The sequence below is a fragment of the Heteronotia binoei genome, chromosome 2, assembly GCF_032191835.1.
Source record: "Heteronotia binoei isolate CCM8104 ecotype False Entrance Well chromosome 2, APGP_CSIRO_Hbin_v1, whole genome shotgun sequence".
Lineage (NCBI taxonomy): Eukaryota > Metazoa > Chordata > Lepidosauria > Squamata > Gekkonidae > Heteronotia > Heteronotia binoei.
Window position 1 is genome coordinate 72,489,950 of NC_083224.1, and position 26,625 is coordinate 72,516,574.

General features: G+C 42.2%; 1 protein-coding gene across 1 annotated transcript in view; it reads left to right on the plus strand.

The window, feature by feature from the left end:
- The window catches only part of CD34 (CD34 molecule), a 73,183-nt gene that overhangs the window by 21,470 nt on the left and 25,088 nt on the right, over positions 1-26,625 (plus strand). Inside the window, exons 2-7 of the mRNA XM_060231257.1 lie at positions 3,496-3,648; positions 4,346-4,572; positions 6,083-6,163; positions 16,157-16,292; positions 17,316-17,365; positions 21,154-21,315. Of these exons, the coding sequence (XP_060087240.1) occupies positions 3,496-3,648; positions 4,346-4,572; positions 6,083-6,163; positions 16,157-16,292; positions 17,316-17,365; positions 21,154-21,315 (809 nt within the window). The remainder of the gene's footprint in view (positions 1-3,495; positions 3,649-4,345; positions 4,573-6,082; positions 6,164-16,156; positions 16,293-17,315; positions 17,366-21,153; positions 21,316-26,625) is intronic.

Sequence of the window (26,625 nt, forward strand, 5' to 3'; positions counted from 1 at the left end):
AGAAGCCGGGGGAAGCCAGAGGCCTGCCCACCTGGCTGGCTCTCGGGCGGCTGCGATGCTGGTCCCCGCGGGGCTCCAAAGTCTTCATGGCGGGGGAGAGGGGGGGTTGGACATTAACTTCTGCCCCCCACTTGCCTCACAGACACAAAGTATACTACAAGGGGCAAACGACAGATTCCAAGGCCAGTTTTATCATTACCCCCCCCCCCCAAAGCTCCTGCTATGAGGCGAGGAAAAGGAAAGGTCCCCTGTGCAAGCACCAGTGTTTCCGCCTCTGGGGTGACGTTGCTTTCACAACGTTTTCACGGCAGACTTTTTACGGGATGGTTTGCTATTGCCTTCCCCAGTCATCTACACTTTCCCCCCAGCAAGCTGGGTACTTTTTACCGACCTCGGAGGATGGAAGGCTGAGTCAACCTTGGGCCGGCTACCTGAATCCAGCTTCCGCGGGAATCGAACTCAGGTCATAAGCAGAGAGTCCAGACCACAGTACTGCTGCTTTATCACTCTGCACTATGACCCCCCCCCAAAAAAGAAACACACACCCAGTAACGCAGAATGTTCTGAAAGCCAACAGAAACTAAAACTATCCACATCTCCAGAAGAGGCCTCTGACAAAGTAAGAGTGATTTCTAGTACTCTTTTTTAAAATCCATATTTAAGTAGACCCAGGACTGAAGATGCACAGGACTGAGAAGAATTAAACACTATACACTATAATCATTTTTTGTACTTAAGCTTTCTGTTCTGTGAAAAAGAAAATGCCCTTTATTTGAAGCTAGCCTGGCTGTCTCAGAATTCTGGACTGTGAATTTCCTTACCCAGTTTAAGGCTAGTGAAAACTTTATTCTGCGCACTAATTATGAACAAGATGGCAGGTTGAACTCTGGGTTTTACTACTAAGTAAACATGGAAGTTAAGCTTGATTCACAGTACATTATTTTTGTGGTTGGTTCACAGGATTGGTTGCCAGCCTCCAAATAAGACCTGGAGATCTTGCAGAATTACAATTGATCTCCAGATCACAGAGAGAACAGTACCATTGGAGAAAATGGCTGATGTGGAAGGTGAATTCTGTGGCATTACAACCCACTGTGGTCCCTCTCCTTGTAAAACTGCTCTTCCCAGGCTCAAATCTCCAGAAATTTCCCAACCCAGAATTGGCAACCATTTAGAATCATAGCATAGGAAGACACCTCCAGGGTCATCTAGTTCAACCCCCTGCACAATTCAGGAAGTTCACAAAAACCTCTCTCCACGCTCACCCCAGTGACACCTACTCCACACTCAGAAGATGGCAAAACACACACACACTCCAGGATCCCACTCCAAGCTTGCTGGGGGTAAAGTGTAGGTGATTGGGGAAGACAATGGCAAACCACCCCATAACAAAAAGTCTGCCAAGAAAACATCATGATGTGACATCACCCCTTGGATTGGTAATGACGTGGTGCTTGCACAGGGGACTACCTTTATGTACACACCACAGACAGCATTCCTATGTGCACTTACCTCTGTGTAAGGCCCATGGTATGCATTTGGTCTTCTGGATGAGCAGAGTGGTAAAGCTGCAGTACTGCAGTCACAGCCCTCTGCTCACAACCTGAGTTCGATCCCAGCGGAAGCTGGTTCAGGTAGCCAGCTCCAGGTTGACTCAGCTTTCCATCCTTCCGAGGTCGGTAAAATGAGTACCCAGCTTGCTGGGGGGGAAGTGTAGATGACTGGGTAAGGCAATGGCAAACCACCCTGTAAAAAGTCTGCCGTGAAAACGTGAAAGCAACATTACCCCAAAGTCAAAAATGACTGGTGCTTGCACAGGGGACTACCTTTACCTTTATATACATATATACATATACATATATATACATATATATATATTAGGACATAGAACCTGTTGTTAATTTATTTGAATCCCACCACTGCTGTCAAGGTCATCCTGTATCCTGTTTCTGTCTTCTTCTGTGTTTGCAACCCCTCCCAATTTGGTATCATCTGCAAATTTAATAAGCATTGCCTCTATTCCTTCATCCAAATCACTGATAAAGATGTTGAACAAAACAGGTTCCAGGACAGATCCCTGAGGCACTCCACTTGTCACTCCTCTCCAAGAAGATGAGGAACCATTCACAAGCACTCTTTGGGTGTGATCTGTCAACCAGTTACAGATCCATCTAACAGGATCCAAACCACATTTTACCAACTTGTCAACAAGGACAGTGTGCGAAACCTTATCAAAAGCCTTACTGAAATCAAGATAAACAATGTCTACAGCATTCCCCTGATCCAGCAAGGTAGTCACTTTCTCAAAAAAAGAGATCGGGTTAGTCTGACATGACTTGTTCTTGAGAAACCCATGCTGGCTCTTAGTAATCACATCCATTCTTTCTAAATCTGCAGGCATGTGTACTACACACATATTGAGTATTATAATTCAGGACATTCAGCCTGCTGTTTCAAGCACTTGGCTCTGAATATTTGTTCTAGATCAATTTTAAGATAAGCCAGGCTTCTTGGCAGACAGACCCTATCCATTTGCACAACAGAATGTTCTTTTAATAAGGCTTGTGGTTATAAATAAACAACTTACCCAAACATAGGGAAATAATTGATTTCTTGTTCTGTGTGTAATCTCTTAAACTGCAAATAAATAAATAAATCAAAAATCAAAATGAAATTAAAAACCCACAAATTATTATAATTACCAATTTCAAACTTTAAAGGGGATGATTTAGATAAATCTTTTTTTTTCATTTAGTTAGATATTTATACCTTGGTTTTCTCCCCAACAAGGACACAAAATGGTTTATATCTCCTCTCCTTTAACCTCACAGCAACCCTGTAATGTAGGTTAGGCTGAGAAAGAGTGACTGGATCAAGGGCTCCCAGCAAGCTTCTATGGCAGAGCAGGGATTCAAGCCTGGGTGTCCCAGATCCTACTCCATCAGCTACACCACAGAGGAACCATGAAATCAAAGTCTTTTAACTAGAGCACCCAATAGGTTATTCTAGAATTATAATATTGTCACATAAAGGACATTTTCAAAGAAATAAAAAGGCAGACATTGTGATATATGAGAAGGAGCATAGAAGTGGAAACTTTTTAAATTAGAAGTTTATTTCCTCCAAGTGCAATTTCACTCACTGAAACATATTCCTCCAGACTGGCCAAAGATTCTCTAGTATGTTTCAATCCCCAAAACTACACAATGTAAAAACAAAAACATTATCCCTCTCAACAAACACTGAATATGAAAACTAAGATTATAAAAAACACAAAATAAAATAAACAAATATGAAAACTACATATTTGGGGGGGAGGAACCTAATGTGATCTTATGTAAATAAGGGGAAAGTTATGTGGAGTAACTCAGCAAGTGGGCTTTGAAAAATTCAGTAAGTTTAAAAGTGAGTTCCACTTCAAACAGTTTGTGAATGCCTGGTTTAGTCAATATCTGAGAGTAGATCCCTAGTAAATCTCTTTCTTTTCTTTTCCAGAAGATCAAGTTTCAGGTGATGGTACAACATCCACTCCTACTGCATTAACTTCTTATTCAAGAGTTTCCACCAATGTAGCATCAACAGCAGCAATCAACTCCCTTCCAACAAAGGCTTCCACTGCCCCTACAAATAGCGCTCAAACACCAAGAGGTAAAAGGGAATTGATATTGGCCAGATTCCTAATCTTCCTCTTTGTTTACAATTTACTCAGTAAAAGTTTTGCACCTACCACAGAGAAGTACAACAGAGGCCATTTTCAGCAAGTGATTCTTAAACTGAAAGCTGCAGACAGACAAAAGTTCTGATGTTTTTCAGAACAGCAAATGTGACAGATCTGCAATCTTAGAGTCCTGAGGCTTGAGAAATCTGTCACAGTCTGCATTGCTGCCCTGACCTGGGTGACCTAGGCTCCCCAGTCTTGTCAGATCTTAGAAGCTAAGCAGAGTTGGCCCTGGTTAGTATTTGGATGGGAGGCCACCAAGGAAGTCCAGGGTTGCTACACAGAGGCAGGCAATGGCAAACCACTACTGAATGTCTCTCATCTTGGAAACCTTACAGGATTGCTATAAATTGGCTATGACCTGACAGCACTTTCCACCACCTGCACTGCTATCCTTTGTAGAGTTATGCTACTTAAATCCTATAGTCTGAATGAAATTTCAGCAGTTTCCATACTGGATTGCAGCTTTGAGTAACTGGGAAGTCAATCTTCCACACTATAATCCTGACAACACTTACTATAACAAATTATTATGGAATTCCAGTCATTGTCATGCTATGGATTGGTTCTAGAAGTTCTCACACATTCATATTTGTTCTCTTTCCTCTCCCTGTCTACCATCCTCAGCTATTTCAAATGTCACCACCAGCCCTTCAAATCTCACTTCAACAGAGAATGTAACACTTGTTACAAACCCCCCAGCAGCAGGCAATACAACATCTGCTCACAGCAATGGGACAATCACCTCATCCCTGACTTCATCTACACTTCTGCAAGCTGTTTCTTCAACTGATCAACCAAATAACTTCTCTGACTCACTTAACACAGCCCAAGCTGGTGACAGCAGTATGATGGTAAGAAGCATTAAGGATTTTGACTTCTGATCAAAATATAAAGGAAGGGGAGAACAGAATAGTCTCAGTGTTTGGAATTCTATGTTAAATCTGTGATCAAGTCATTCATTCATTAGATGGTCTCACTTATTAATAAGTACATTTGTTCAGCCCCCATTGGGAAATATTTGCAAATTCTAACCCTCTTCCAGTCATTCACATTATTAGGGCTAAGCCAAAGTGATATTATTAGACTGTGATTCTTTCAGGAGCCCAAAGGCATGTTTACAACACTGCTGCACTGCACTTCTCACTATTTCCCTCAACACGCATTCAGATTCTCCTTCCTGGCACCTGGCATTCAGATGGATGTCCAGAATGGTGATGATGTTCCAGAATGAACAGCTCTGGTTTTCTGCTGTTGTCATACTGTTTGCTTTTAGTTGGGACATAGGAGTTACTACATAGCCCATCAGAGAAGATTATTTGATGATGTCACTAAGGCGAAAGGAAGTTAATGCAGGTGGAGGGCAATGCTTCCTAAACAGGCATTGCCTTTTCTTTGAATCAGATTTGTTCACTCTTAGATATATCATTACATAGCAAATATTCACTTTTTCCTACGAAAAAAGATACATTTTAATGACAATGCAGTTGGCGATTGGAGCTATGGAGGTGTTCCAATTGGCATGAAAAAAATAAGAATTGGGGGGGGGGTGTTGCAGGAAACCCCTGGAGTATCACTTTTGTACAAGAAATGTGTGCTTTTGGACATTTAATGCAGCCATACTCTTAATGGATGAATTTCCAGTTCAGTTAGAAAGGTCCCCTTTGCATCTGAACATATCTCTTGACTTTGCTTTCTAAGCTATAGTGAGTTCACCTTATGCTCACTAGTGATGTGCCTTTCCTTACTATCTCCTAACCACAGCAGATGCTGGGATGATTTCAGATTTCACATTCCTCAGCCTGCAAGTTCCCATTTCAATTTCATTTTCCCCTTATACAGATTTAATTTGAGAGGCTGTACTTTCATACTATAATCTATTTCTTCATACCACATTATCCTCAAATACGTATTTTCAACATTAGTTGTTGAATACAGCATTATACATGTATTAAATGAGAAATGTACACTGTATGTATAAATTGTATATAAAATGTTCAATAAGTTTACGCAGTGCAAACAAATCTGCAACACCAACAGACAATAGCGGACAACTGAAACTGTTGACAATAATGTAAAAAATGTTAAAAGAAACAAAAATAGGGCATTTTCACTCATTCTGATGCAAATAGAAATTTTCCATGAAGAGATGGTTTGTGACTCAATAGTGTATGCCTTACCATATTTTGGGAGGTAGATTCAGAGGAATTGGGTATTTGAACTGAAACTGGTGCTACAAAATCAAGGGCTTGTTGGATAGTATAGACATTTAGGACATTTATGGTGGTTCTATCACATGACTCAAAGATTTCTAACACCCTTCTTTTTGAAATGATAACAGTGTTGTTTCATTCTGTTTTCTAGGGCAACATCACATGCTTGAATATCAAACAACTGACTACTTCTCATGTGATATGCTTGAAACTCAATGAGACCTACTCATGTGTAAGTAACATCCAGATGGACAGAATCTATAATAACAAGAAGATTCTGGATTTATAGCCCACTCTCCACTCCGAATCTCAGAGTCACAGAGCGGCTCACAATGTCCTTGATCTTCCTTCCCCACAACAGACATCCTGGGAGGTGGGTGGGGCTGAGAGGACTCTCACAGCAGCTGCCCTTTCAAGGACAACCTCTGCTAGAGCTATGGCTGACCCAAGGCCATTCCAGCAGGCGCAAGTGGAGGAGTGGGGGAACTGACCTCCGCTCCTCCACTGAACTGACCACAATGCAAAAGGGTTTAGGGGCAGAGCTTGTTGCTGTAGAGGCCTTTCCCAGGTTAAGAAAAGAGTACTTAATGCTTGTACTTTGTTTTAACTTGCTTTGTAGTAAGAGGTGCCTTTTGACGTCTTTGCGCACACAAAGGATTTCAATTTTAGCTTGGCCCATCTATGCTCTTCCATTCCCATCACAGCTTCTGAAATTTGACACACACACACACCAGATTGGGGTGCATTGCCTAGGTGCATCTGCATATAACATTTAACAATTATAAAAGGTTATTGATTTCATTAAGACTTTTCAGGGTGCTGAGTGTTTTACAATTCTTATTTCATATGTTGTCACAACCATGCAGGGAAATTGGTCCCTGGGTCTGCCACATTCCAAACAACAGATTAACTTGCAGTTCTTTGTAGCAAGATCCTCAGGCAAACGACTTGCCTCCCCTCCCTTTCTTGCTCAGATCTCCTGTAGTCCACCTACCTGAACCTGGAAGACCACTTCATTCAGCCAAAATAATATCCTTGTTTTACCCAACACACACAGTTTTTATATATAAAGGGGTGAATGGCACACTTCTTGCTACTGAGACACCCTTCAGTCTCTGATCTATGTTATTTGGGATTGTTGATTTTGATGGGATGAACATATGAACATATGAAGCTGCCTTATACTGAATCAGACCCTTGGTCCATCAAAGTCAGTATTGTCTTCTCAGACTGGCAGCGCCTCTCCAGGGTCTCAAGTCTCCGGTTTTTCACACCTATTTGCCTGGACCCTTTTTTGGAGATGCCGGGGATTGAACCTGAGACCTTCTGCTTCCCAAGCAGATGCTCTACCACTGAGCCACTGTCCCTCCCCTGGTTATAGAACTGAATTCATTTTATATTAATGATTAATTTAGACTGAAGAGAGATCAATAGTTCCTCAGTTAGATTTGGACAAAGAGAGCTCAGTCTTCACATCAAGCTAAAGACTTGCTGGAAGTACATGGGGTCCCTTCCAACTGATGAAAAATTAATGCTGTATCAGTGGAAGAGTGACACTGAGTCTGTATTCACACTGAGTTCTTGTCTTCCATCCTGTAAACCCTCTGTCAGCTAGCATTATAGAAGGCCTGTTTACATTTGCTGGACATTTATCAACAATAATCATGCTGAACAGCTCCCTAGGGAGTGTATAGCTGTAACACTAGAGCCACCTAGTGGAAATATCCGTGGAAAAGCAAACCTCATACAGTTGGGTACACTTAATGCATTTGTTCTCATGATCCTTAAAAAATCAGTTTATCTATACCTCACTCTATTTATTTGTTAACTGGTAGAGTCTGTTATATCAGTGCTTAGAGACATGAAGCATTTATCACTTTTAATTACAAAGCTGTATACATTGTTATGTGTGCCCTGCTTCTCCTCATAGTGAGAATTTACAGGGGCTAGTGTGTACCTGAGCTAGTTTCTTTCAGAGGACAGAGCACTGAAAACTTATGGCATTTTTGTGGCATTTGCCCTGTTTACAAATATACAATCTGAGCAGAGGTAGAGAAAAACAGGCACTCCTACAGGGCAGCAGATCTGCTCCCCGACATCAGATTTCAATAAAGAGAGAATCCTCCAAGGTACTCCAGCCAACCCTCAGCAGTCACTTTCTGATTCTCTCTCTCTCTGTCCCTTCCTGGATCAAAACTAAACTTTCTTTACATCGACACACACATGCCATCATCACTTTAAGCTAGGATAGAATTTTATCTCTTCCAAGTCCTAATGGAAATGAGCAAAACAGTTCCTAAACTCTCAAGGCCCATTAAGAAAATATCTAAATCATTAAGACACTTTACTCAACCGTTTGTCACATGGATTAGGATTGCCAGCCTCCTGGTGCAGCGGAGAGGGGATTCCATGCTCACAGCTGGCATTTCCTGACATCACTTAAAAATGTTTGTCAACATGATATCATTTCTGGTAAAACCTGGAAGTGGTGTCACACCTCTTCAGAAACTGACTTCTTGTTCCAAACTTCTGTGCAAATTATCTGTCTTGGAAAAGCTTCTCTGGTGTCTGGATGGGGATCCACCTGGCCATGTCATCAGGGGGGAAAAGGCCACCACAGCCCTTATTGCTCAAGCCCCAGACCCAGTCAGAGAAAAATTGGCACCTAGAGCCTACTTACCCAGACAGCTCAGGCAATGTCAGGGGAGAGAAAGGTGGCAAGGCCATCAGTGCTGGCCACCCCTGTCAGACCCAGAGGCAAGGAATAGACAAGTAAAGTTGGAGATCTTTATTCCAGCATCATAGGCAGATACAGGCATTGTTGGAACTGGCTCTCCTGCCAGTTCCCTGCTCTTATAACCCCTTGCCTTGACCCGTTACAATTCAAGCCAAGCACGCCAAGCTGCAGCAGGGATTTTGCGCGGGTTCCCTCCTACTCTGTCATCATCCCAGGTGCTTGTTATCTACCCCCTCGGCCACATCTCCACCAGCTCCCTTGACCTTGGTTGCATAGTAACGTGCGAGTTTCCAGACATGCCACCCTCCCTCTAGATAAGCAACAGGGATGCTTCAAAGCAGTCAGCTAGCATAGCAAGCACAAGCGTTAGCATTGTATAACTGTTAGCAATTTGGATACATGTGGCAAGAGGAACAAAGATGGAGTGACTCTTGACAACCCCAGAGTTTCAAGTGGCAGGAACAGACTCAGCTCAGGCCCAGCAGAAAATCCATGATGTGGCAGGGCAATGACTGACCTCCACAAAGGCTGTGGCCCATGCAGGTTGGCAGCAAGCTCCACAGCCTCACAGCAGCAGCCGTGCCACAGAGCAGAAGCAGCCAGGTGGTGGTAGCCTTCCCAAGCCTATTCCCAGCCCAGATGTGGTTGAGACAAGTGCACCCCATACCAAGGAGTGATAGGTGCAGGGTTCAGCTCTGCAGTCAGCCCAGGAAGCTCCGAACATAGAGTGATGGAGCAGCCCTGATGGACATAATTGGGAGTCCTGGGGAAGTGAGGAAGGAGGGACTTGGGCAGAGGAAAGGAAAATAAAAGGAGGGCCCCAGTTGGAGGTTGGAAAGGATGACAGCTGGTCACCAGGGCTTTTGCCAGTGGAGTTTCAGCCAAGGGGAGGAGAACAAGGGTGAACCAACCCCTCCCCTGTCTTTCTGAGACCTCTAAGGGTACTCCAGGGGCCAAAACCATGACAGCCTGAAGGCAGAATGATCTGCAGAGGGAACATGACACCCAGCTTCTCACTCTATCTCAGCTATTACATACTGGGAAAACTGAGAAGTGTGTCTGGGTTGTGAGCAGATATACGACTGATAAATTTCACTGTTTTACCATTGGCCTTTCTTTCTTTGTAAATTAGTTTACGTCTCTGTTTAAAACAAAGGAAATTTTATCATTCTCTCAACAGCCCTTCCCATGCAAAAAAAAAAAAAAAGGAGCATTTTTGCTTATGTCTACTTAACAGAAGTGTGTGAGTAGTCTGACTGGATTTTATGTTAAATCCTTGTGTCCTGGCCATAAGGCCTTTTGTGCTAGATAAAATTCTGTGTGGTATAACATTTTTAAAACTGTGTGAAGAACAAGATTTTAGAAAGAACAATGATAAGACCTGCTGGATCAGACCAATAGTCCATCTAGTCCAGTATCCTTTCTCACACAGTTACCAACCAGTTCCTCTGGATGGCCAACATCAGGATATAGAGGCCAAGGCCTTCCTCTGATGATGCCTCCTGGCTCTGGGATTCAGAGGCTGTGCCTCTTAATGTAGAGCCTTTTGTCCCAATATGCATCACCTTACACTTACCAGCACTGAACTTCATCTGCCATATTGTCGCCCACTCATCCAGTTTGTGGAGGTCCTCTTGTAGCTTTTCATATTCAGCCTTGGTTTTCACCATTCAAAATAATTTCATGTCATCCAAACTTGGCCAGTACACTATTCACCCCTTGTTCTAGATCACTGATAAATAAATTAAATAGTACCAGCCCCAATACTGATCACTGCTTATTTCTCTTCATTGTGAGAACTATCCATTGTTTCCTACTCTTTGCTTCCTGCCATTTAAAAAAAAGTAAAGGTAGTCCCCTGTGAAAGCACCAGTCGTTTCCGACTCTGGGGTGACGTTGCTTTCACAACGTTTTCACGGCAGACTTTTTACAGGGTGGTTTGCCATTGCCTTCCCCATCTACACTTTCCCCCCAGCAAGCTGGGTACTCAATTTACCAGCCTCGGAAGGATGGAAGGCTGAGATAACCTGGAACTGGCTACCTGAACCAGCTTCCACTGGGATCCAACTCAGGTCGTGAGCAGAGGGCTCCGACTGCAGTACTGCAGCTTTACCACTCTGCACCACGGGGCTCTTTCCTGTCATTTAGCCAGTTTTTAATCCATAAGAGAACCTGTCTGGTTATCCCATGACTGCTAAGTTTACTTAGAAACTGGAGAGCCAGTTTGGTGTAGTGGTTAAGTGCGTGGACTCTTATCTGGGAGAACCGGGTTTGATTCCCCACTCCTCCACTTGCACCTGCTAGCATGGCCTTGGGTCAGCCATAGCTCTGGCAGAGGTTGTCCTTGAAAGGGCAGCTGCTGTGAGAGCCCTCTCCAGCCCCACCCACCTCACAGGGTGTCTGTTGTGGGGGAGGAAGGTAAAGGAGATTGTGAGCCGCTCTGAGACTCTTCGGAGTGGAGGGCGGGATATAAATCCAATATCTTCTTGGCGAGGTACCTTGTCAAAAGCCTTTTGAAAGTTCAGGTATATATTATCTGCCAGGTCACCACTGTCTACATGCTTGCTCACTTTTTCAAAGAACTCCAAAATGTTGGTGAGGCAGGACTTCCCTTTGCAGAAACCATGCTGATTTTCCTTCAGCAGGATTTGTCCCCCTATGTGTCTAGCAGTTCTATCTTTGATTGCAGTATGGTGGGGAAAGGAGGAGGAGGATGTCTGCAGTGTGAGGCACAAGAGCAGAGTTATGAAATGCCCATGCATCTCTGTTATTCTGCCACTCACTTCTGCCACAACATCTGCAACCCTTGCTCCTGTTCCTTTCCCCTATAACACCTGTACAGAAACACAGATACAACAGCAGTTTTGCCGGGGCCTCTTTCCCCTTCATTTTCCTCCCTATCTAATCTGTTCTGTACACAGCTTAGCAGGAAAATGAGGGAATGCATGTTAAAGGGCTAAAATAGTGAACAGGATATTATATAACAAGGAGCTGGCTCATTCTGTTTTAAAAATGTGGTTGAGGTCCACCTTCCTGCAAATGGTGGCAATTAGAAGAGTGTTTGGATGAATGCTTCACCTGCAGCCACCAAAGTTTCTCCGTTAAATTGGATTAAAACAGTTTTTGTTCTCCAGGTTAATGGGAAAAGCCCTTCAAAACCATGAGTCATAACTGGAATTAGCACGACATCATGTGGATATCTGTCTTTAAAGTGGAGGATTCCTGCATTCCATGCGGGTGGGGTGGGAATATCTGTGTGGAAGCAGCCAAAGTCCAATTTATTTAATAGGACAAATCCTAACAGCTGAATCAACCCTGGCGATCAATGGGGTGACAGATGTCACAGCCAGATTGCCCTCACATCCTAAATCCTAACGAAACTTTCCCATGAACTAACTTTATATCAAGAAAATGTAATCTCAAGAAAACGTAGACCAGGTCTGTGCTTAGTGGGTAAATACTAATGTTCTCTTGTTTTGCTTGGAGATGGAAAGCTGGAGCCTGAACATAACAGGAAAAATGGGCAAAGAACATTTGCCAGATGACTTAATTCTTTCAGAAACAGCTGTATTTTCCATGTTGCAACTTCCCCAGTGGACATTTGGGAGCAATTTGTTTATAGTTCTCAGTAATCGCTTGTCACACCATGAGGAAAGCCCAATAGTGGAGTAATGCTAACCATATATATAAAAGAGTAGGATGATAATAAAAATCACAAGAGCATAGATATGGCATGTGAAACTAGTAACTGTGGTAGTATAGCACAATGGCTAGGAGACAGAGCTATTTGAACCAGGAAGTCCCTAGTTCAAGGTTTACTTTTACTATCAACTTATTAGACAGGCAAGTTTTACCCTGCAGTTCTGTGTGTACAATACAGGGATAACATTACTGACCAACCTTAACCGACTCTTGTAAGGCTTCTGAGACAATTAAATGCTTTGAAATTCTAATGAGCTTTATAAATAGCAACTATTACTAATGCTTCGGCTTTTGCAAATGCACTGTGAAAATAATTCTAAGCCGGTCTAATCAGAATCTTACTTGGGTCTATTGCCCCCAGATAAGTGTTCTTAGGATTCCAGTGTGTGTCAGTTGCTACAAAGAAGGAAAATTTGTACACATGGGTTGAATTGTATCATGTTAATAGATAAAAACAGGGATGGAAGAAGAATATCAGGGATGGGGCAGGAGAAAAGTAAAAGTGGAGCAATAACTAATGTCAGACATAGGCAACCCAGGAAAAATAAATAAGGCTCTGGACACAGTAAGCACCAAATAGCTTATAACAAAAAATCATTTGGAGAGTGGAAGCAGGGCAGGCAGGAAGTTCCACCAGTCTAGATAAGAGATGTTCAGAGAGAATGGCTTTTCCCAAACAAAACAATAGGCAGCCAACAAACAGCCTGGTTCAAACAATGATAAATTTTGAACATTTTAAAAAGGAAGTGCACAACATCACATATATAGCCCATTCATTCTCAGTCTTTTCCCCCCAACATTCTGCTTGGTCCCTTTCACAAATGCTGAATAGGAATATACACTTGGGATGGGCACAAACTGTCTCATGAACTAAAGTTTGTGATTAATTTTGGCCAGTTTGCAATTCACAAAGTGAAATTCGTGGCAGGTCAACTGGCATGAACTTTCCATTAACTTCAAACTGTTCGTGGTGGTTCATGACAGTTCATGAACAGATATATTTCCAGACAGGCTGTCTCCACTCGAATCTAAATGTTTACCAAATATCAAAGCAACATGGGGGCAGAACTTGGAGACCATGGAGAGAAGCATGTGTGACTTTGTTGTCTTTAGTCTTTCTCTGTGACTTTGTTGTCTTTAGCTTACATAGATCCATTCTATCCACTCCTGAACCCTGTGCCTGAAAAATGACCACCTGTCATTTTCCTAGAAAGCATTTTCCTGGGGGGGGGGCATAATTCAGACCCTGGAAATCCAATCCTCATCAAACTTGGATAGTAGGTGGAGGAGAGTCAGCCAGAGATACTCTGCAAGTTTGGTGTCTCTTGCACTTGGGGAAGGGGGGGAGCATCCTACTGCATCACAAACCGAACCAGTTTGTTTGGAGCTAAAAGTCTGTGATGGTTCGTGATTCATGAACAAGGCACATCACAAACCAAACTGCATTTTCCTGGCTTGTGCCCATCCCTAATATGCACTGTAGTTGGAAATTTGTCACTGCATTAAAAGAACAACATCGCAATATTAATTTTGTCATTATTTTGTCCATAATCTTCTGTTTGGCTTGAAGACAAGTAATCAAAAAGTATTTGGAGGAGCTTTCTTGATAGACAGATTATCAATATATCTAATTCATAACGTTGTCCCATCTGTGGATACCTAAATTCAGAGACTGGAGCGGTTTTTATTCTCCAGGTTAATGAGCAGATAAGACAGATATTTCTACTGAGAAAAGGACCAGGTTTGCAAAACACACAACAAAAATAATAGGAAAAGTACCTGTACCTTTAAGAAAGGAGAGCTCAGTTGGCCATTGCAGCCATAACAGTACTGACAGTCTTCAAATCTTGATTTCTGTCAGTAAAGGCAGGGAAAGAGGTAAGGTTCTTTCTATGACTGTTTTGGCCCTTAAGGAATGCCTCATCAGGGTCAGCAAGCAAAACCCAGGGGATCATGTGACTTGAATGACTCACCAAGGCCCAGCTGCTTGCTACTGTTCAATAACAGTCACAAAAGCCTGTGTTGTGTAGTAGTTAGATTAGGGAGACCTGGGATCAAATCCTCACTGTCATAGACCTTGGGCCAATCATACATGCTCATCCTAATCTACTTCACTGTGAGGGGGGAAATGGAGGAGAAAATAATTATGTAAACACTTTGGGCCCCCATTTTGGACAAAGCTGGAGTATAAATCCAATAAATAAATAATATAGCTAAAGATTGGGACAGATAAAAGGAGGGTTAGTTGGTCAGTATGAAGGAGAGGAGAAAACAGGGAAAGAGGGCAATATAAGGCTGCCAAAAGGAAAGAGGATATAGTATGGGAAGGGAATACAGGGGAAAATAAGCGACCCCTGCAAGTCCTTGTAGGTTCCTCACTTGTTACAGTCAAATTCAGATGTAACATTCACACTCTCAAGTGTCACTTGGGCAAATTCTACACCTATCCTACAATTCCAAGATTTGAAGCCTTCCTCAGACCTAAGGAGGCCTTCCTCAAACTTCAGTAGCTCTTCCATTGCAGGAGAAAAGACTCTGGATGAATGCTCCTTGGAAGATGGTTGGATCCATCCCACTATCTGAAGTGATCCAAAGAACAGAGGTGTCAAGTGAGAATAATGTGGATCTCTGGGTGGAGATTCTCCATTCTGAACCTGTCATGGATGTGACTTTCCATTTGTAGTTTACTTTGGCATTGTCAACTTTTTCTATAATGAAAGCTGGTTTTTATGTTGGTGTTGTCAACTTTTTCTATAATGAAAGCTGTTTTTGAGTAATGACAAATATTTTGGGCTACCCCCATGTTGCCTTGTTCTATCCTTGAAACAGAACATGAACTAGTAAGAGGACCAGAAATGACACTATCAGCATTGCGATGAAAAATTTTATGAAATAAATTTTGGGCATTGCTATTTTATTCTGGTTGTCACTTGATTTTTAAAACTATTATTGTAAGTCAGCTTGAAGGAAAAGGAAAGGCAGGATATAAAGATTTTAATACTGAACTACTTGTTGGAGACTCCTGATTTATACAATCAAGAAAAACCATGAAAAAACTTCTGAGTCATCAAACCTGCCCATGCTAGAATGTTTTGCTACTTTAGAATATTTATTTTTAGTCCTGTTCTAGCTGAGTTTGGCCCTGATCGCAACCCAGAGGACATGTATATATTGTATTCCAGAAGTTCCATCCTGTTTGAAACACAAATTGGCTGAAAGGAGGGAAAAGCTTTCTCCTCTTTCTCCCCCATCTCCTCCCACTTAAGAGTCATAATTGTTGGAAGGAAGAGGGACTTTATTTAAATCACTGTGTGGGAAGACTTTTCCCTTTGTGAAACCTGTGATCAAAACAACCATCTCAAGTGCTCAGGGCATTTCTGAAACAGGAAGACAAGCATTTTTTTGTTATTTCTCTCATCCTCTGCCTGGTGACAATGAAAAAAGAGATGATTCTTGTGATGGCAAAACAAAAAGTCTGCCTTTGCCTCATTCAGTTTTCTGGTCTTAAAGAAGGCACTTCTTAAAAAGATTGCAATTTTATTGATCAGCTTCAAAAAATTAGACTTCTAACCCAATAATTTTTTCAATAGATATCCATAGATGTTAACTGTCTTAGTCAAATTCTATCTTTTAGGGTGATTTACCTACCACTGGGAAGCCTGATCTTGTTCACCCATAGTAGCGATCATAATACAAACCAACTAATATCTGTATTGTATAATAAAAGTTAAAGAGAAAGTCAGCTTCTTTTTTTATAATAGCTCCTTTTTCTTTGGCCATTTGTAGCAAGAATTTAAAGAGAAGAAAGGAACCCACTTTAAAAACATGATTTGTGAAAAGGAGTCAAATCAGTGTGACATCAAACTGGCAGATTCAGAGTTGAACAAGAAATGCATACTGCTGGTTGAAGTTAACAAGAAAGGTCAGTGGGGATTGCTTACAATTAAGATGATTTGAATTTACTAAGTTTTTTCCCCTGCATTTTAAGGACTAAGTGGTTTGCTATATCGGGGGATTTCTGTTTCTGCCTGTTTGGGTTTAGGAAATTCCTTGCTTCACCCTCAGAGTGGAGAGTGTTGAGTTGTTGACCATCAGATAAAATGTAAGTACATAACTGACTTTGGAAAGCAAGATACATCTTTCAGACTGGCTTTTCTCACCTTCTCTGTGGCATCATCTGTGCCTTTAAAATGTAATGTCTTTGTAGTGTCCTTGACATTCTTACAGTCATGAGTATATCAAAACTAGTATCTCATGTTTGGGATATGTTACAATAAAGCATTAAACTAAAGTTGTGTTTGAAGAATATTTGACTGATGGCTTTGGAACTTGCCAGCAAATCATTTCTTCCACTGAGCAGCCCATTCTAGTTATTACTTCTTGCAAATAACATTGACAGTTCAGCACCAGCATTGTATTACATATTTTTCTCAGTAAAGATCATAAGTATTTTCACATACCGTGCCAAAAGCTTCTGTAGTCACTTTGGGATATGATTGTAAACTAGGGTTGCCAACTCTGATTTAGAAATTCCTGGAGATTCCTGGGGGGGTGAAGCTTGGGAAGGGTGAGATTGGGAAGCTGAGTGAGCTAAGCTGAGATGTGATGTCCTAAAGGCTTATCCTCTGAAGCTACCATTTCCTCTTGGGGAACTGATTTCTGTAGAATGGAGATTAATTTTTCCAGCCCCCACCTGGAGGCTGGCAACCCTATCTACATTGACTATAATGCTTACTCACATTACAACTGTTTTCTGCATGAACAATAGTATCACAGGCAATGTGTGAGAGACTCAATAAGAATTTTAATTTTATACATGAAAACATATGATGCCTTTAAAGCATCTTCCCTTTTTGAAAGTAATGCATACCAACTATATATAAAAGATGGATACTAGTTTAGCCATATAATTAATCCAGCTTTTTGATTGTTTTGGAACCTACAGGTGCAGATGCACTAGATGCTTTCCTACAGAAACAAAGTGCTTTGACACAGGTAATGAATGTGGGAAATGTGATAGGTGTAGTAAAGAATCACAGTATCAAAGTATTTTAGAAGTTGCATGAAATGCCTTAGGAGCTAATGTCTGTCAAGGAAGTTGTACAGATGTATGGATTTGGTTTTTTCCTGTTCAAGAACCTAAAACAAGGGCATTATAATCACAAGCACACACCACTACTGCATGGAAGTCTGGTAGACCAAACTACAATTAACCATATTTACTCTTATAACAATGTGGCCATTTAATTAAGCACCTCCAAAACAATCACACTTATATTGTCTCAGTTTTTCCCTCATAAACAAATCTCGATTCCTCTTTTCTTGTTTTGGGTAGCCCATATGTCTCTTTCCTAGTGGTATAAAGAACCTTTTATTATAAATTATTTGTCCTACCAGATTACTGATTGATACTTGGTAGGTTTTTACCCAAAGAAGTAACTGCCACCAAGGTTACATGAGGGTCAGTGTTTTCAAATATTTTCCTTCAGAAATGGCACTTTAGGCACACTTAAACAATTAAACAGTGTTCAGATTTATTTGAACAAACTGGCAGGGAAGGGAATCGATACTTACATAGTGTTTAGGATTTGAAATTGATAAAGGTTAAGGTAGTCCCCTGTGTAAATACCAGTCATTTCTGACTCTGGGGTGACGTCACATCACGACATTTTCACGCAGACTTTTTACAGGGTGGTTTGCCTTCCCCAGTCATCTACACTTTCCCCTCAGCAAGCAGGGTACTCATTTTACCGACCTCAGAAGGATGGAAGGCTGAGTCAACCTTGAGCCAGCTACCTGAACCTAGCTTCCACCAGGATTGAACTCAGGTCGTGAGCAGAGAGTTTGGACTGCAGTACTGCAGCTTTACCACTCTGTGCCATGGGGCTGCTTTGGAATTGATAGACAAAGTTAAATTTATTTACAGAACTGTATCTTATAGCGCTGAATACACAAGAGATGTTTTGAGACGTAAGGCTGTTTTGCTTTCACTGAAAGTATTACAGACGTTACAAAGCTTTTGCTTGAATAGTACTAGTTCTTTATGTTTCCTTTTGAATTTAATATTTGTTGGTCACACAGACTTGAGAATGTGCTCAGCTTTATCCCTTTGTGTTTAAGATGAGGGTTTTCCTACTAAACCCTTTTCTCTGTCAAGACCATATTGTCTTCTCCTTAAGATCAATAATTCTGTCTTTTGGCATGTTTAGGACCTTTCAATGCCACTTCAAACCATTTGCCAAATCCTTATCTTCCAGATTTACAGTCTCTTCAGGCTGGATATTAAGCTTATAAGTGGAGAACTACTTCTCTTCTCAAGTTGTGTTTTTTTTGTTTTACACACCAAGACTAAAGTATTTGAACAGTCTCTTCCAGAGTTTATCCTTTTTCCAAAGCCACATCACACTGGCTCTGAAACAGACTCCACTTTTCAGACTCCTCTCACCAGACCAGAGAGTCTCCCAAGCCACCACTCTCTTTTCCAACCAACTCTCCAACTGCCTGTCACATACCCCTCTACATTTAGCTGCAGTTCTTCAGTCAAAGCAAGTTCCATGAGCTGTCAATCAGTTCAGTTAGCTCACTCTCCCCCAAGAAGTACTTCCTATAAGCATGCATCTGCTTGCTGTCCATCACAACTTCATTTCACGATATCGTAAGATAGCAATCAGTAATATAGGGCAGCTAAATTTATGAGGATACCATTTAAGAAAAGCTATTAAATGCAAAATATTTTCAGAAAGTTTTGCACTGGTACCTTGAAAATCAAGATCTTCCATGTGGCTGAACATTCAAAATATCTGAAACCAATGAAAAGGCATGGATGGCCCAGGTTAGCCCAATCTCATCAGATCTCAGAAGCTAAGCAGGGTCATCCCTGGTTAGTACTTGGATGGGAGACCACCAAAGAAGTCCAGGGTCTCTACACAGAGGCAGGCAGTGACAAACCTCCTCTGTTTTTGTATCTTGCTTTAAAACCCCTACAGAGTTGCCTTAGGCTGGTTGTGATTTGACAGTACTTTCCACCACCATTAAATGCAAGAGGTTTTCAGGAGGTTTTGTACTGGCACCCTGAAAATCAAGATCTTCCATGTGGCTTCTTGCTGAACATTCAAAATATCTGAAAGCAACCTTTAGGTCTACATACATATGTGCTCAGCTATGACACATGCTATACTTGTCTGTTCATCATATGCCAACTTTTTCTGTATGTATGAGCCTTAAACAAATATAACAAATAAAAATAATTAAACACATTATTTATTTAAATGCTTATATCCTGCCTTTCCCTCCATTCCCAGAAACTCCAAGTGGTTTCATATCATTTTCTCTTTGACTGTATAAATGGGTTATATGAAAAGATCTTCAGAGAGAGATACTATGGTACTATGTAATCATCACCTTTGAGTTCTGCTGTGGAGGTGTGTGGGAGTGGGGGTGTGATTGTCTGCTGCAGGGATTTGACCAATTATATTGCTAGGTTTATAACATAGTGCTTTTAATAATGGTCCCCAGTAGTAATTCAGAGCACTTTTTTGGCCCTTGACATCTTCAAAGCATGTTAATACTTTAATTAGTGAATCCTCATGACTCTAGTGAGGCTGCTCTCTGCCTGTAAAGCTGGATTCCAGGCAACTGTAAAAATAGCTCTGAACTGCTAAATGTACCCATAGCCGCTGCAGGTGTCTTGCACTAGGTCTTAAGGAAGCAGAGCTCTTGTAATGGATGAAGAGTAACTATTGGGGATACTTAGAAATTGGATGTGAGAGAAGAAATTGTAAGAATCATTCATGAGGCGAGATGGGTGACACCTAGGTAGGGTAATAGAAGACTGGAAGAAATGATTAAGCTGCAAAGCACTTAACAGTGTGCAAGCTATTCTTTAAACTGATCTAGGCTATTTTTAAAAGGAAACATCATACTTAGACTTTTACAATTAAAAATTAAGAGAGTATGAAAAAGGTCGGATTCAAAGACAAATTTCATTTGACTCAGATGCTTTCAGTATCAGAAATAAAACTGCAATATTAGAGAATCAGTCTGTTAGCTGGTTTTCGTTGGAAGTTCCATGGGAACTTTGGGGCTGCAATGTTCCCTCTCTCTATTTAACTGGGATTAAATTCTGTGAGGGTTTTTTTCCATATTTCACCTCTCTCGCAGGTTTCAGAGATATGGGAGAATAGGTGCTTGTTCTAGAGTCTGTAGGCAAGGGAAACTAAATCATCTGCCCCCCAACCTTATCTCACTATGCTCCATTTCTTTCAGCACTCCCCCCCTCCCAATGTAGCTGATGCCCCATACTGGTTCAGGGAAAAAATAGGCTTCAAGCACCTGACCTGTACATTCTAGTTTTGTTTAAAAACAATTCCCCATACAGTACACACCCAGTTCTGTTATCTGTAATCAGAAAGGAATTTGGGGGTGGGGGGAGGTTGGAAAGAAAGATTTTTACTTTAAAAGTGAAAGTGCTGTTATGTGAAATTTCAGACATTGTGACAGTTCAGATCATGAATCAGCTTTTCTCTGAGTTAATTTCTTCCTTCAACAGATGATCTGGTCTTTTCTCCTAATTGATTTCTCATATCTTGTCTCCTTTGGTGAGGTCAGACTGAATAAGGCAGATGCTTCTGAAAATTTTATCTATATTTCTCTATCCATCCCTCCTTGGAATTAAAACTGAAAAAAGAAATTGAACTGAGTATTTTGGATATAAATAGGAGTTCCTAAGAATGTAACATGTTTCCTGTTTATCATATTTTTGGCTCTGTTTTATGTTTTTCCAGCTAGGGATACAATATGAAAAACATGGTATTGAAAATCACAAGAGCTATACCCGGAAGACACTTATTGCCTTGGTTACCACTGGTCTGCTGCTAGCATTTCTGGGATTGGCTGGATACTGCCTTATGAAACGACGGAGCTGGAGCCCCATGGGAGAAAGGCTGGTTAGTGCTTATAGGTGGCAAATCAAATAGAGAAAGTTCTAAAATGTGAATCCATTGTGAAGGACAGAGTGCCAGTATTACTACTAATTCTAGAGAATCACCACTGATTAAGACCTTGAAAAAGCCATAATCTTTGCTAATGGTTGAAGTACATGGATGAAAATGAGAAACAGCTACAAAGCTTACAATTTTATGGCTTTTCCCATAGCTTCTGTATACCAAGAATATATTTTAATAAGCTAGGAAAATTGAAGACTTTGCAACAGTCATGCCATCAGCACCAAATAGAGTTCCAGGGCCCCAGAACATGAACTCTTTAGAGGGACCTCCAAATTAGTCCATAGCTTCCATTACCATCTAAGGTAGGGGTATAAGACCAGTAAGTAATTGTACTGCTGTCCAATAGTTCCAGGAACAACCATACTGTGTCCACATTGGGAATAACAGAGTCATAGTCTGCATCCAACTGTTAGTGGATATTGGGCTGCTGATGTGCTATGGCAATCATCTGGAAATAGATTTTCCTGTTGGAACAAGAGAATCTAGCTGAGAATGATCACTACAGCCCATCAATGTGTGGATGAAGCTATACTCTTTTTCTCCCCTTCTGATAATATAGGCTGTGTGCCTGTCAACTGTAGAAAATATATATCAGTATTGTTTTCAGCTTTAATCCTTTTTTTTCCCCTCAGTGATTAAAAATATACAAGTCATAAATACAAGTCATAAATACCATATTTGCTCCTGTATTGTTAGGTTTTAAAATCAGGTTCTACAATATCAGTAGTAAATAGACCCCCACAAATTATTAATGAAGGGGGCATGGTCAGTGACGTCACTTCCAGTGATGTCACCAGAAACTGTGCCAACCCCATGCATAATTAATGAAGGGGTGTGGCCAGTGACATCACATCCAGTGACATCACCGGAAACTGCGTCATCAGGTTCATGGCCCCAATGACATCACCCAGGTCATGACTCCAGAGTCACGTGACTGGAAACTGTCAAATGGAGGATGGAAATGACTTATTTTGGGGGTACCACCATGATGTAGCCACCCCGCATATTTAATTAAGTGCCTCCCATCAGGAGGTGTCCTGTCTAGCCTCACCCCCACGTAACCTAGCCCTGCCAGTCACCATCTATGCCCCACCATGACATAGCTACCCTGCATGTTTAATTAATTAAGCACCTCCTCCAGGAAATGATGTTATTGACTCACACCACATGGCATAGCCAGGCCAATCAGCATCTACTTCCACCCAGCTGTGACGTAGCAACCCTGAATAATTGAGCAGGCTGGAAATCACATATGTAGCCCCCTCCCCTTCCCCCTTCTCCAGCGCCACCCATGCAGCATCATTGAACTTCCACCTGTGGCACCCCACCCCGGAAATTGGGGGCTGCCACTGAGAAGGCCTGAGTAGGTCCATGTGACCCCTCTAACAACACGCCCAGTCACCCCAGCCAATAGCAAATAAGCTGGGGCCCAACCCCACCCCCACCAAGTTATTTTAGAAAAGAAGCAATTTGTGCTTGAGCACACGTGCATAGGCTCTTGCTGAGAACATGGAAAATCCTGCCAGGTCCCAGGTAATCATCACACCACCGCCATTGGGGAGGCCTAGCTTCAACAACATTGGTGCTCCTGCCAGGCAACTGGAATTTGACATCCCTTCTGCATCTACTACATACTTTGGTGGAGTTGTCCCTATTCGCTGTACTTACCTGGTCTCCAATGAGGCTGCGGAGATGCCCAAGCACCCTGCAACTCCAGAGGTAAATGGCAGAACAGAAAATACGATGATGCTTGGGGAAGCCAGCATGATGTGTGGATGGAGCTTTCCAGCCGCCCTGAAGATGAGATGGACTTGGGAATGCCCAACCCGCTGTGGTGTATTTACCGGGACCCTGCTGAGCAGTTTGAAGATGCTGATGAAACTCCAGAGGGAGGTGAAAATGAAGAGGTTTTAGACGAATCCATGGAACAAGAGAATGCGGTGTCAAACTCACAGGTAAAGCAGTGTTTGTGAATGGGTGTATAATGAAGGCAGGTGATGGACTTTTTCACTGAGCTGTTCTTTTTATTTTATTTTGACAGCTTGATGAGAATTTTATCCAGACTTTCAGTAATCTTCACATCGGTAAACCTGTTGACGTGAATCTATCATGTGCATCGTGTTTCTGTACCAAAGTTACCCAGTGCAACAAGAAAAGGAAGAATAAAATGAATAATAAGAGGAAGAGGTAGTTCTGTTACAATAAAGACATTTGTTTTATAACCTTGTGTGACCATTTCTGAGTTAAGCAGGCGATGATGGGGGCAGTTGAAGAAGAGGATGTTTTAAGGCAGATGTATTATACACCCAGAGAAGCAGGGAACTTTGGCGGGGTGAGGCCTCTCTTCCAGGCAGCCAAAAAGCAGTGTAAAGCTCTCACTCAAAATCATGTTACTAACTGGCTTTCAGAGCAGGATGCTAACACATTGCATAAGCAAGCCCGCGTCCACTTTAAAAGAAACAAGACCATGGTTTCTGGTCTTGATGCCCTTTGGCAGGCGGATTTAGTTGATATTCAGAAATTTTTCAAAAATAATGATGGCTACAAGTACATTTTAACAATGGTTGACATATTGTCTAAATATGCCTGGGCTTTGGCCTTAAAACACAAAACAGGGAGGATGGTGTCGAAAGCCCTTAAGGAAATTTTCAAACAAGGTAGAATACCTGCCAAGTTTCACACTGATGCAGGTAAAGAGTTTCTAAACCAGTCTGTAAGCAGCGTGTTAAAGTAACACGGAGTCCACCACTTTTATACCCATAATGAAGTCAAAACAGCTATTGTGGGGCGTTTCAATCGAACATTAAAAACAAAAATGTGGAGGTATTTTACTGCCAACAACACCTTCAGATATATTGACGTCCTGCCGCTGCTTATTAAAAGTTACAACCACAGCTTTCACAGGACAATCAGAGCCCGTCCTGTGGATGTAAACCACACCAACACTCATACCGTGTGGAAAGTACTTTATGGAGACTGTGTTGGGGCAAATGTAAAGGAGAGGCCTTTCATTAGAAAAGGAGATCATGTGCGTGTGTCTAAAAGCAAAGTAGTTTTTGTAAAAAGATATGAACGGAGTTTCACAGGTGAACTATTTATAGTAGAACAGGTCATCTGTAGAGGCAAGAGGCCTGTGTACTTGCTCAAAGATTATGCCGGAGACCCCGTCATAGGCTCATTCTATCCTGAAGAGCTACAAAAAATTAAGAGCAAAGCAGACACAGTGTATCGAATTGAGAAAATCTTAGCCTCCAAAGGCAGAGGAAAGAGAAAACATCTACTGAAGTGGTTAGGGTGGCCTGATAAATTTAACAGCTAGGTTCCTGCTTCTCAACTCTGTGATCCTATATTAAAAAAATGGCTGACAGCGGCTTCTTTACCACCCTCCCTAGCAACGCATGCGCAAGTGTTTTTCCACAGAACACTACCGCAGCCTTTAATAATAATATTTTATTTATATCCCACCCTCCCCACTGCAGCAGGCTCAGGGCAGCTCACAAAATATGGCATAAAAACAAGGTTACAATAATAAAACATCATATCCTACAATATACAATTCACGATATTTGCTATTACATTAAAAACATTATAACTAAAACCATCAATTAATTAGATTCTAACATTTTCAGGTGCTATATTCTAGATGTTCTCCTCTTGTAATTTATGATGACCGTATATAATAGGCTAGGATCCATATTAAGAGATGGCCAGCTGAAAGAGAATTGTCTTGCAGGCCCTACGGAATTGAGCAAGACTCCGCAGGGCCTGCACCTCATCTGGTAGTTGATTCCACCAGTGTGGAGTTGCGATTGAAAAGGCCCTTTCTCTTGTCATCTTCAATATGGCCTCCTTCGGCCTGGGGATTGTCAAAAGATTTTGTGCACCTAATCTCAGTACTTTCTGGGGCACATATGGGAAGGGACGGTCCCTAAGGTAGGCAGGTCCTCGGCCATATAGAGCTTTAAAGGTAATAACCAGCACTTTGTAACAAATCTGGTATACAATTGGCAGCCAATGCAGTACGCGCAGCCTCGGCTGTATGTGCTCCCACTTCGGGAGCCTGGCCGCTGCATTCTGCACTAGCTACAGTTTCCGGGTCCGGCACAAGGGCAGCCCCATGTAAAGGGCATTACAGGAATCCAGTCTCGAGGTGACTGTTGCATGGATCACTGTTGCCAAGTCGTCACACCCTAAGAAGGGAGCCAACTGCCTTGCCTGCATAAGGTGAAAAAAAGCAGATTTAGCAATAGCAGCTATCTGGGCCTCCATTAACAAGGAAGGCTCCAGTAGTACCCCCAAGCTCTTGACCTTGCACGCCACTTTCAATGGTGCACCATCAAAAACTGGAAGGGGAATTTCCCTTCCCAGACTGCCACGACTCAGGCAAAGGTCCTCTGTCTTCGTTGGATTCAACTTCAACCTACTCAGCCTGAGCCAACCTGCCACGGCTTGCAGCACCAGGTCCAGATTTTTGGGGGTGCAATCAGGCCATCCATCCATTAGTAGATAGAGCTGGGTGTCATCAGCATATTGATGACACCCAAGCCCATACCTCCGGTCAAGCTGGGCAAGGGGGCACATGTAGATGTTAAACAACATCGGAGAGAGCACTGCCCCCTGTGGCACCCCCACAATCAAGTGAGTGCCTCTGGGACAGTTCTCCCCCAATCGCCACCCTTTGTCCCCGACCATCAAGGAAAGAGGAAAGCCATTGCAACGCCAACCTCCAAATCCCTGCATCGGCGAGGCAACGGATCAGCAACCGATGGTCGACCGTATCGAACGCAGCTGATAGATCCAACAATATCAGTACTGCCACGCCACCTCGATCCAGATGCCTCTAGAAGTCATCCACCAGGGCGACCAGGACAGTCTCCATCCCATGACCCGGGCAAAAACCGGACTGGTGAGGATCTAAGACGGAAGCGTCATCCAAATAACTCTGCAACTGTAGTGCTACTGACCTCTCAATGATTTTACCCAAAAATGGTAAATTCGAGACCGGCCGATAATGTACCAAATCGGCCGGATCTGATGACACCTTTTTCAAGAGAGGGCTGATCGCAGCCTCTTTAAGAGGTGTTGGAAAATGCCCCTCTAAGAGGGATCTATTTACGATGTCCCGTATAGGACTTCTAAGATCCCTCTGGCAAGATTTAATTAGCCAGGAGGGACATGGGTCCAAATCCCAAGTTGTTGGGTGAGAGGATTCTGTCAACTTCCTCCAAGCTAAGTGTGTCAAAGTGATCC